Source organism: Sipha flava, unplaced genomic scaffold (genome assembly GCF_003268045.1).
Source record: "Sipha flava isolate LNK unplaced genomic scaffold, YSA_version1 102_pilon_pilon, whole genome shotgun sequence".
Lineage (NCBI taxonomy): Eukaryota > Metazoa > Arthropoda > Insecta > Hemiptera > Aphididae > Sipha > Sipha flava.
Window position 1 is genome coordinate 270,890 of NW_020271716.1, and position 13,934 is coordinate 284,823.

At 27.4% G+C, this 13,934-nt stretch overlaps 1 protein-coding gene across 1 annotated transcript; it reads left to right on the forward strand.

Moving 5' to 3' along the window:
• The first annotated feature begins 11,190 nt into the window (after positions 1-11,190).
• LOC112681485 lies at positions 11,191-13,934 on the forward strand. Its single transcript, XM_025551739.1, has 2 exons — positions 11,191-11,443; positions 13,415-13,934. The coding sequence occupies exons 1-2, from the start codon at positions 11,311-11,313 to the stop codon at positions 13,888-13,890; spliced, it is 609 nt and encodes a 202-aa protein (XP_025407524.1). The 5' UTR covers positions 11,191-11,310; the 3' UTR covers positions 13,891-13,934.

A 13,934-nucleotide genomic window follows, 5' to 3' on the forward strand; every position in this document is an offset into this window, starting at 1 on the left:
GTTTTCATTATGTTTATAAGTATATTTTCAAATACATTAAAATAATATCTTAATATTTTTATTTTTAAGTTTAAATTCAATATCATGTTATAACATAAATATGTTAATAATTCATGTAAATTTAGTTGATAAATTAAGTCAGTTAACTAAGTCAATTATTGTATAAATTAAGCATGCTAACTATGCATGCATTAAAGTTATAGCTGTGATTCCTTTTGTTCTATTTGTATAGTATATCTCACAATTATAGTATAATTATTTATGAACAATTTAATATTTTTGAAACTTAAAACTTTTATACTAACTGTTATTGATCTATGCATTTATATTTTTATACAAATGTAATAATCTCATTAGTAATTTTTGTATCGCAATAATGTATTTTTCTAATAAATTGCATCACATTTTATACAATCCAATTCAGTTGTATTCATTTTGAAAGCATGAAAAAAGATATGATAATAATGTTCATTAAACGATAACTTGTCTGTGTGATTTCAGTGATAACTGATAAATAATGACTTTAGAAACACATTAACTTATGACTTGTTCTAATCGCAAGCAACTTACAAAGAATTAAACTATTAAATAGCTTTACTAATAATATATTAGAATTATAGTTAAATACTTAAAAAAAGAAAAAATACTATGGTAAGTTTCCAGTGACTTAATGTGTGGCTTCACCTCGCGTTGTAAACTGCAACGACAATGGTATCGAGGAACGTACGTCTGATAATCACGATATTTCAATCTTGTCAGTTGGACCTGATTAAGCAGTGGTATAGGTTTTTGATCATCAATACTTCTGAGCCATCTCACTCTGGTACCAGACCGAAATGATATTAAAATCTATTAAAATCGGGGCTTAAATTCTAAAACAAAATATCGTTTTTCCGTTTTAGGTTATTTAAACGTTATACAATTTTAACGTTTAAAGTTATTGTACTTTGAAACGCTATATAGCTATAATGTTTAACGTTATAGTACGTTGAAACGTTATTCGATTTTTTCTGTTTAACGTTATTAGATTTTTAAACGCTATTTTAATTTTTTGTTTTTCGTTAAAACGTTATTTGTATCAGGGCTTCAAACCGGTTAAGTCCGTTTTTTTTATTAACCGGTTTTATTGAAAAATCTGTATGAACGATACTAAAAATGGAACCACAATTACTAATTTTATATAAATTAATTCTCTTTGGCCGTAAAAATAAAATCAAAAACATTCTAAACCGAAATTTAAGAACTTAAGTGTACATTTATTCATTATAGGGCTACACAACTTATTGTTATATCTATAATAGTGAAAAGCAGTGCCAGATTAAGAGCCGATGTCGCCCTGGAGCAAATAATGTTCGCCCACCCCTCCCCCTCAAAGAAATAAAGTTTAAGTGAGACAAAAAAAAATCCTAGTTTCTATGTAAAAATTAAAAAATAAATTACTACTTATAAATATATATTATAAAATATAAGTACCTAATATAATAATTAATCTACTTAAACTAAAAAGAATAAATAGGTATATGTTAAATTTCTCAGAATAGTTTTGCAAAGAATTTTTTTAAACTAATGGAAAATACTGAGAAAATACAATTATAATATTAATAAATTGGTTCAAAATATACAGATAATAATTAAAGTAATTTTTTAATATTAACGCCTATCAAAAAAAATTTTTTTTGTAAGCATATAACTATGTATGTATTATAAATTATTTATTTTTTTTAATTATATTTTTTTATGGATTTAATAGTAGAGTAGAGCAATTCAAGTATCTGGGAACGATACTAACACAAATTAATGATACAGCAAAAGAAATAGAAACGAGAATACAGGCTGGAAACAAATGTTTTTTCGGATTAGCAAAACTGTTAGGCGCTCGATCCCTTGTCAAGAGACTTAAAAAAACAATTATACACTACATTGATAAGATCAGTAGTTATGTATGACCTGTTAGACCTGGGCAATTCAGAAAACCGACGAGAATAGACTCCTCTCCTTTGAAAGAAAAATTCTAAGAAGAATTTTCGAACCTGTAAAAGACAGTGTAACTAATGAATGGAGGATAAGGAAAAACGAGGAGTTAGAATCACTGTACCAAAAATCAAATACTGTTGAAGCAATAAGAACTAAGAGACTACAATGGGCAAAACATGCCTGGAGAAACAAAAACTCATTAATTTATACAGTACTGGAAAAGAACCCAACGATAAAAAGACCCATAGGAAGACCAAAAATGAGATGAGAGGATGTAGTGAAGAAGGACGTAGAAGAACTAGGAGGAGGAAATGATTGGAAGAGACGAGTAGCATACCGAGAGAGATGGAAAGCTGAATGTATGACGGGATGGTCCTAGAGGCCGCATACACCCAAAAAAAAAAAAAATGGATTTAATAGTTACAAGTTTTTATGTTAGTTCTTATAACTTCATTTCCTCAACCAAATCAGATTCTATGCATAAAATTAATAAATTCGACATTTTTCTTGTATTAATGACGATCTTAAATCTTTTTTTTGAGGCTATTTTATCTATGCCACCTCATTAAATTTGCCGCCCTGGATTAAATGCTCCTTTTGCACCTAGGTTAATCCGGCCCTGGTGAAAAGACAAATGTATTGCTCATGGGTTAATAGTGAAAAAGTCACGAGGTTATAATATAATTACACAATTTACATTTTACATTTTTTCAAATACTGAACATTAGGTAGGTACCTAAAAATATTGTACTATATGTCTACATAATATTGTGCAATGCATACATTTTTAACAGTTTCTATAAAAAAGATGTATCATAGTATTGGCCCTTTGTTGTTGACAACTGTAAAAAAACAAATATATACACATTAAATAAAATAATGTGTAATTTAAAATATGAAAAATCATACTTAATCTTTCAATGGTGATAATTTCTGTTTTTTCGTGGATGTACAATGACTATTTTCCTCATCTTCAAGTATCTCTTCGAATATTACTTCATCTTCATAAATGATCAAAGAAGAGTTTAAGCATGTCAAACCTTGGCAGTGCTTGCAAATTACTGAACACTTCATACCCGCATTTCTACAGCCACAGTTCTGTTCGTACATTTTCGTACAGACACAACTGATAACTGTCAGCTAAGATTCTGATGCTGGAGGTTTTTTGGTGAAAATCGGTCTTATTATATTTCCATATTTTTCCCACCCCCAATCTATTGGATTTAATACATTGTCACGCCAAAGTTGCACTAGCAAATAAGCTCGAAAAATGTGTTGTTTTAGAGAATCAATTGTTGGCGGAAGTCGACTTAATTGTACTTGTTTTTTGTTTGAATAAACGGTTCTGTTGAAGACATAATATCTATACTGGTTCAATGATGTAATGAATTTTGGTGTATCAAATAGTTTCAAAAGGAATTCTTGTCCAACACTGAATATATCATCAGCTGAAAATGACTCATTATTAAAAATTAATAATGAATCTTGAAGTTCTGAATGTTTCTGAAATGTTTTGACGTATTTCAGTTTTCCTTGTTAAAATATTGATGACGTGGTATCGCATTCACTTATTGCATGAATAAACATAAAATGTGGAATCATATTTTGAATTGTTCTTTTAGAGTTTGTATCGAGTAAAACTTGGTCTCCATTTTTCCTTTTCCAGGTTTTAGAAACACGATTTGATCACTCTGTGAAGTACTCTGTGTCAGTTTTCGAAAACTGATAAGTGGAGGAAAATATTCAAGATCATATGGTATTGATCTGATATCTTCACGTATTATAGTAGCAGTTGTTTCTATAATTCTTAATCGTTCTTCTTTCGTATCCCTTTTTAGAATCATACCACACATTCGTCAATACTTAATAATCCGTGTTTTTAAAACAAACTACCGATTTTTTCCACGAACTGAGGTTATAAGTATGTCATTACCATACTTCTCTTTTAATTTATTTCTTAAAGTTTCTTTTTCGCATAGCCCTTCCATCTTATTAAACAACATCTTCATACTAAATTGGCATTCATTTTCATTTTCAATAAAATCGCACAAATTGAAAAAAGTATTTTTCAACCGTTCGTCATGCGGTCGCCCCCTTTTTCTATTTTCGATAGATAGAAATTGATTGCAAAATTTTCGTTCACATGCCTTATGGTATTTTGCCTCTTCAGCAACTAAACAAATAACACTATTTATTCGCCTAAGTGAAGTACTTAGCCCAATCGTCACCTCTTTTATTCACCACATCCAAAATCGTTTGTTTGAAATAGAGTGTAGAGACATTAACAATAGTATCAAGACGGTATTTATTTAATTTAATTTCTAACTCTTTTGAACATGGATGATCACAAAATAAACAATTTTCTTTAAATTTACATAAATATTTAGAACTATAGTTATTCTATAGTTTCTATGAAAACGATTACCGAAATGATTCTGATAACGGAATTTGATTAAATCCTGACGCAAAATCAATTACACTAAATAATTGACATTGTCCTAATTGATCTAATATTTCTGTTATGTTAGGTAATGGATGAAATTCATTTAAAGTTACTTAATTTAATGCTCTAAAATCTATAACTACTCTAAACTTAGGTTTATCACTCGCGTCTGATTTCTTCTTTACTAATAATAAAGGTGCATTCCACGGACTCATAGATTGTTCTATAATATCGTCATTTATCATATTCCGAATTTGTGAATTCATTTCATCTTGTTGCGTTCATCTATAATCTTCATGGTTTTTATAAATTTGTGTTGGATTATCTTTTAATTTAATGTCATGCTCCGGGGAATTTGTAAAAATTAAGTGGTTCCTTTCTAAGTGAAATATTTCAGAATATTGTTCACAAATTTCAATTATTGATTGTTTTTCTTCTTCATTCATGTGTTCGGTACGTATTAAATTTTTTATTTTATTTATTCAACTTATTTTGTTCGAATTATATTGAGCATTATATAATAATATATTCATAATAATAATATATTAATATAATAATATAATAATATAATATAATAATAATAATATATAATAATAATATATTCATTTTTAACAACTTTAACAAATAACTTTAAAAAAACTTTAACAAATTTTCTTCAATTTCATACATTATTTTATTTAATTTATTTAATTTTATATTTAAATTTTCTTCAGATATATTTAGTAAAACTCTCATATTTAGGTACTTAAATCAAAATTGCATCTTTAGAAACTATCTATTTTTTCGTTCAATTTGTTTTAAGTTATTTATTATTCAATTATTGATAAAAATTGACAAATAAATAAGAATCATTGACAACTTTGAAATTATGGTAGGCTAATAAAAAAAATAGGAAAAATTCCCATTTCCGTTGGTGTGTAGAAGTTTTATAGTGTTCCTACCCAAAAAAAAATATCCTAGCTATGTCCCTGGATAACCGATAAGTAGTTATAGTCAAAATAATAATATTTAGTTTTACGATTCAGTTACTTTATTATTATAATAAAAAAAATCATCTTGATATCTATTAAGTAAATTTTCTATTTTTAGATAACTCGTCTGTCGTCCTAATTTTTATAATGAAACATCCTTTTTATAGTTTTCTCACATTTATTTTTCAAGAAAATTAGAAATCTAACCTATGATTTCTATCAAATCCTCAATAGCTATTTTTTTCAAATTCAAATCCTGTACTTTTATAATTATTAATAAAACAGCAGTAATTATTTTAACTTGTAATATTGTGACATCTTAACTATCTAAATTAATTTCAAGTTCTGTAAACTTTTATTAACAATATAACGAACTAACGAGGTACCTATAAGTTAATAAAAATAAAAAATGCTCCGAAATTTTGTTGAAGGATACCGGTTAAAATTCTTGATATTGACCAGTTGTATTTGCCTTAATATTCTAATTCTTACATATACAATCACATATTTCTATGTTATTACTCTTTACTCTACTCTTTAGTTTGTTTATTATAATTTTTATAATAGATCTGAGGTTCAGGAAAATTGTAATAATTTTTTATATAATTACCTATATAGAACTAGATATATTAAAAATAAAGTACTTAAAATACTATATTCGGAGAAATAACTTTTCGTTGCTATGGTGATTTCGCTTATTTACCATAAAATTAAACGCTATTAATTGAATTCAAGTCATCCGAGTTAATCGAAATCAAGCATGCGGTCCAGAATGCGGATAAATACATGCGAGAGCCACAAAATAGACATTTTAAAATCGTTATTGTTCATCTACGAAAAACTAAAACGTTAAACTAATATCCTATAAGAGAAAAAAATGAAGAAATACTACGAAAAATGAACACATAATAAATTAACTTGGTGAGGAATTAAGGCACCTCAATATTGAAATTGACGGTTTAAAATCGAAATTAAAGATTTCAACACCGGGACCCAAGTAACATATAAATATTGAACGAATATTAAAGCGGGCCTCACACGATCAGTAATACTGACAGTAGAAATATTGACAGTACTTACATTACTGACAGTGTACTCCTCACACGGTCAGTATAGATTATTGTCAATAATAGTCAGTTTGTCATTCGACTGATGAAGGTGTGAGCTTCAATGGACGACAGTATCAACTTTATTATTATTATTAAAAATTGTATTATAAAGTTTCTTTGGTTTTTCTAAACGTGTTTTTTTTTATTTTAAAATATATTATTTTATAATTATTAATAAATAAAATTGGTCATAGAAAAGCTTGCGTATCAATTATTTTAGCGTTTTCTATTCGAAGTAAACTTATTACTTATAGAAAACGATGGGTAAAAGAATGAACTGCCAAACGCAAGAAGTATTATCATTTAAATTTTTTAAAAGAAATCCAGCTTTACGACGTAAAATACTACCAGAATTAATTTCGAATGAACATCTATAATAAGCTTTTAGGCATGGTAGAACCATTAATAATTAATAATACATTCGTGAGTGCCAGTATAGCGTGCGATTTACCGCTTACATGTGCTTTACCTGTGATCTACCCGGCTGTATGACATAAGCGCCAATCTAATATTGTTACCTGTTATACCCTGCATAAGAAATAAGCGCCAAAGGTACAAAGGTAACTGTAACATAGCATTTGCACCAAAATTAATATTTAAGTAGGTAGTTTTAAAAATTAAAAAAAAAATTTAAAAAAAATGTCGATAGTAAATTATAATATACATGCAAATCAATATAAAGTTAATAAATCCGTTGCTATTTTATATAAAATGTCGATAATAAATTATAATATACACGCAAATCAATATAAAGTTAATAAATCCGTTGCTATTTTATAAAAAAAATGTCGATAATAAATTATAATTTTCATGCAAATCAATATAAAGTTAATAAATCAGTTGCTATTTTATAAAAAAATGTCGATAGTAAATTATAATATACACGCACATCAATATAAAGTATAATATTATAATGATATAACGAAATAGGTACTAACAATATGTTATAACACAAAACTTGCTCACACACTGTCTATGTGACAATCTATCATAATCATATAATACATTTGTCAACTAAGATTAAGCGTTTGAAGTTTTTGAACGATATAGTTCTAAATGTAATATCTTTTATTTAATTTACAGATATCTAGGATTTTGGTGCTTTCGTACGATACGATTTTGGCGCTTTTGTACGATACGATTTTTTTTTCTTATCTCATTTTGGCGCTTATATGGAATATTCAAGGCTTAGAGCCGTATTCGTAGTCGATGAATGATTAAGAATAATACCTATTGCTCGGAAGTTGATGACCTTAAAACATTAAAAAACGACTTAATAAGATTCATAAACAATACTTTAGCAGAAGAAAAGAAAAAGTATAACCTAAATTAAGGTTCGTCAAGACCTACATTAAACATTACTTTAAGTTATTATTTATTTTTATTTTTTAAACAACAAAATTAGCTTAAGCAATACTTATTCTCAAGTTTCAAGTATCGACTATGAATAAGGCCCTTAATTTTATAAATTATTTAAAATAACAAATCAACGGTAACATTTTATTTGTTAAAAAAATGCATTTGCTAATTTAAAATTACATAACAATTAATTAAAATGAATTCTATAAGATTAAGTTTTAGCTAACTATCTACATATAATTCATAAATAATTTTTAGACTCTCTACCTAAATGAAAAATAAAACGTTCACAAATAATACTTTATCACTAATTGCATACCTAATGAAACAAAAAATTTAAAAAGGAAAATATTTTGCCCTCTACCTCCTTTGACAAATTCTTGCAAACGCCTTTGTGATCAAGTAGTTAGAAAATTAATGTTGACTGGTTTAAAAAATTTAAAAATATAAATTTAACAGTGAGAATACCTAAATTGTCACTAAAAATATTTTTCATAAATAATATATCTATTATCATATAAGTTCTTTATATTTATAATTTTTCATTTATTCTATCTAAATTTAATTTACCAATTGTTGTTTGTAAATCATATTGTATTATGTCTTAATGATTTTATGTTATATCAGTGTTAGATAAAAGATATTTTCTACTGTATTTGAGCCCACGTGGGCGTTTATGCTAATAAATAAAATAAAATAGAAAAAATAAAATTATTCGATTTTATTACTAAAAAGTATCAGTTCATTTTTTATAAATTTAGAATGTTTTTTTTTTATTAGCTTTTAGTACAGAACTATTACAGCTCGACAATTAAATAATTAACATAATATAACTATGATAAAAAAACAATTAACATTTTTAAGTGACAAAACTAACTCCTAATATTAAGTCATTTTAGAATGTTATTTTATTCATTCATAGTGAACAAAGATCTCGATGTATATCTCCATTAGCTGCTAATATTTTAGATATTATGAGAGACGATGAGAATAATCCGTCAAGAAGAGTGCCAGGTATTCGAGGAAATTTAGTGTATATGGCTCCTAATGGTTATATATACATCCAAATCAATACTTCTACCAATAGATGGTTAGTAATACAGTTTTGTAAATTATTTGTATCTAACTCATTTTTTTTTTTTTTTTTTATTCTGAATTAATTAGTGTAATATGTACTAATTTTTAAATAGTTAAGATGCACAAGGTACAAACGAGGTTATCAGTTAAATTTGAGAATCGTTTTATTTAAAATAAGTTTACCTGATGTTAGTAATATATATTACTATATAATACAAAATTAAAAGAATATAATATATTATAGATATGTTTATGTTTTAATCTTGAGTCAAAAAAAAACAAGTTTGTTACAATAGGTACTGTTATTGTTAGTTATACTGAACATACTGAACACAAAGCATCTTTGTATACAGGAAAGCATTGTGTCAAACATTCCAAAGTAAAGATGCAAATGCATTGACATTGGAACCCTAATAATAGTACCAGTTATATTTGAACTGTTACAGTTTAAATTAATTTTTTATTTACAAGATCATTGTATTTTAACTAAATCACTGAGTTAAACTTTTAACATTAGCAGAAGTTGTGTTTGTTCTAATTCTTGATTATATTAAAAATTAAGTATGATGTGTATTCTAAACTATAATCATTAAATATTTTTTTTTATTTGTAGTGCATAGTGTGATTTATTCAAACACACAAATTGATGGTATTAGTACGCAACAACCAGCACATAGCAACTGTAATTAGAATGGTAATGTTAATTGAGAAATTTGGAAAATTTCTCATTGTCCTATAATAAAAATTATTTTATTACCTCTAGCTCATGGCATTGCCACATCTGCCACCAGAAAGAATTGAAGAATACCCCGAAAATTTTATTTTTGGTGGGTTATTGGAAGTACAGAGATTAGCCAGGGACATGAATGTAGCTGAAAATATCTCAGACATTTTTCATTACTTCCAGAATTATTGGATATATACCAATGGGCCACATGGCTTCTCTATATATAGTGTTAATATCAGAATCAATAATTATATTGAGAACTTCTATAGTATAATTCGAACAACAATTGGCAGAAATCCACCACTTTAGATCTTCTATGGTACCTACTCATATTAGAAATTTAACATGATTAGTTAATTAATTTATGTATAAAATATAAGGTTAATAATTGTGAATTTTTTAATAATAGTTACTAGAATAATATCTCTACAAATTATTTGTAATAATTAAATAATAAATGTTTGTTATTTTAATAAATATTGTGTTTTAAACTAATTTTAATAAAGAGTAATCATTAACAATATTAATAGTATCATTAAAAACATTTCACAAAGTAGGTATTGGTTTTTTTTAAAAAAAAAAAAAATTAGAGTATGAATTGAAATTAAAGACATTAGGGTTCCACGAAACAAACTATTTTTAAAGGGTTGCGTGATTGTAAAAGTTTGAGAACCGTTATTTTAAATCATGTTAGTATAGAGAGCAAATATATCTGTATTATGCACTTATATCTTATATTATAATATGTTATTCCAGAAATGATTGCCTTAATAATATATTAAAACTTGAAAAATGTGTCGTTATATTGAAAAAAATCCCGATTTTCTTAACTGGATAGTTGGCAACCCTGACGATTAGTGTCTCGTGTGAAAGGTCCTTTATTATGGGACACTTTTTGTGTCTCTTAAATCTTAATTCTAGTAGCCGGCCACAAAGTGTCTCATCCGAAAGCTCTCTTAATTATTTTATAAATTCGAAGTAAAATTGAATCACGGAATGTGTTTATTCGAAGCATCTAATTTTCGTAATAACTGCATGATAAATATTGATAGTAAAAATTCGACGTCGTAACTTTTAATGTTCGTGGTAAACACTGCAACCCCTTTTGCCAAAAGGAAAATCTAGAAATCTGTCGAAGACCAAAAGGCTTTTGGTCTTAGACAGATTTCTATAGCAAAAAACACATGTGGAGGTTGTACCATCCAAAATCCCCTCTCTTTTATATAACACGTACTTTACACATCAATATTATTTATATGATAATGGTACTATAAATACATAAAATAAATACAAGTAAAAGTTCAAAATGTTTTACTACACTGTAGTAACTACAGTACCTAATATGAAATGAATAATAACATGAAACTTAAAATGAAAAACACTGATTGGATAGATAAGGTCTATTTATACACAACAATAACGTGACAGTGCCGTGACTATTTCGGGATTTCCTCGGCGAAGTTAAAAATATTATAATCTTATAATATAAGCATATGTTCTCACTCGTCCGGTGCATGATCATATCCACGCAAACAGTATTATCGCCGTCATTGTACTGTGAATTCACGATTACGTGCCGACGATAATTTTCATATTTCCCGTCCGTGATTTTTGTTGTATTTCATTGATTCTCTCAGTTTTTTAAAAAAAATGAACGACGATAAACTTATAACATTAGTGCGGGAGTATCCCGTATTGTATGATTCATCTCATGAAAAATACAACGACAGAAATTACAAAAGTACTATTTGGAGTAAAATAGCAAAAGAAATGGAAACAACTGGTAAGAAATACATTATTATTTATATAATAATATATGTACATAATATCATGTTTATATACATATTATATTATAAGAAGTACATCAATTATATTAATTATGTTATTATTATTATTAATACTGAATATAAATAGAATATGGTCTTAGGTTATAACATATATTTATATTAATACGAGTAATATTATGAAATCGTCCGTTTAATTCATATGATATTAACTTAAATTTAAGTATTTTATGTCCATGGTAAAGACCTAACCTCAGAATCAAAGTATTCATTGATTATTTCCCTTACACGAAATGCGTCTGCGTCGCATTCCCTCCTTGTAAATTTAAAAATTGTAGTGTATGACCGTTACTTGTAAAATCCACTAGTTGAGTTACGTAATTGTACATATATGAATCGCACTTTTTAATGAAATTATATAGTAAACAAGTGGCCAAAATCAGGTAATCCACATGTTTTGGAAATGCCTGAATTCACCTATTGTAGATTCTAAATGTTTGTGCAAGTATACCGAATGTATTTTCTAGTGTCCTCTTGGCACTACTCAAATGGTAATTAAAGTTGCGCTTCCGATTATCTAATTTATCCTCTGGATAAGGTCGCATCAAGTAAGGTTTTAAAGGAAATGCCTCAAAAATGCTACAATTATATATAGGATTTGTATATCTGTGTTGGGTATGGTAGAATTAGCTGAAATATTCAATAACCTACGATGAAGTGCTTTGCCTAAATTTGAATTCGCAAAAACTCACCCATCACTGTTCTTGCCATATGTCCCTACATCAACAGCAATAAAATTACAATGAGCATCCATAAGAGCCAACAAAACTATAGAGAATGTCTTTTTATAATGAAAAAAACATTGTTCCTGTATTTGGAGGAGCTTGAATAGTGACGTGTTTTCCATCCAGAGCTCATATACATCCCGGATAATTCCAAATACGAAAAAATCATTAGCAATGTTTTTCCATATTTTTTCGGTCGGTGTAGGCAGCGGCGGATTAGGTAAACATTTCGGCCCGGGAAATTACCATATGACTGGCCCACCATCCAATAATAATAATTTTCCATAAAAGTCTCCTTTATTCCTGGATTAAATGGTCGTAGAACTGTTTATATCACGTTTACACTAGGTTTTTATCAAAATCTTACAATTAAATACAATATACAATATACAAAATACAATATGGGCCGCATCCGGCCCATGAGCTTATTTTATCTGACCCGTACTATATTTTAAAATTATATTATACAATTTTAAAGTTTATCGTCGATACTCTGACATCAAAATAATAATTGTTATTTAGTATTAAACATCGTTAAATGTTTAAATAACATATGCAATACAACTATAGTTATAGCTATAAATATAGCTGTTCGTACGGAACTATTTAACTATATCAGTTTCTTCGTATCATTCGTATCGTGCTGTCGTGTGTGTTAAATTTATTATTTTCGTGTATATATAAATAAATGCTAATTAAAATTCATATTTTGAATGACTTTTTTTTTCTATGCTCTGGCCCGCTAGATTTTAATTTTCTAAAAATTGGCCCTCTAGTAACTTTGAGTTGCCCATCCCTGCCTCATGCGATAGCTAAACGAAATTGTTTTAAGTGAATCACCCGTGACCAAATAATAAATATCTATAACAAATGACAATAGAAATGAACAATTCAAATATTTGAAAACATAAATTAAAATTTTGATATATTTAATTTATTTAAATTTAAATTAAAATGTTTAAAAATTCACAATTTTAACTTTTTTGTAAAACGTATAACTACTATTTTAATTTTATAAATATTTAACTGTTTATTATTATAATATAATGTAGGTGTACGATAATGAGTTTTTCAGCAATAGTTTTAATTTTAATTTTCTAATATTGTACATAATATTAGGTATATGTTAGGTGAATAAATTATGCGAATGTAAATGTTTTATATGTAGCATTTTATTTTTGTCAGGGCCTTCGGCTAAAACTAGGTGGGCAAGTATAAAAGACAGCTACAGAAGATATGTGAAAAAAAATCAAACTGTGAGTGATAAAAAGGCAAAAATATTAAAGAAGTACAAACAGTTGAGTTTTATTACGAAATTCTTTGATAAGAGAGGCACAATGTCAAGCATTGATGACAAAGTTACAAATGAAGAATATTCTCGAAACTGTGAACCACAACACCCTGTCGATGCATTTTTATCTAGTATAGCTCCAGTTTTGAAAAAATTAACACCATGCTACTGGCATTACGCTAAATCTGAGATATTTGCTTCCGTTCAAAACTATGAGCTAAAAGTAATTATGGACCAGGAACAATTTGTGGAGCAACTTCCTATTTCAACGTATTATACTCAATTGTGCTCTGAACAATCCTCCTCTGCAGCCCTTTCTTCATCGAACGATCCTTCTACTCCAGAAACTTCACCTTTCATTGATTTATAAAGCAATCAAAACCAAAACTTTACTGCATATTTTTAAAAATATAA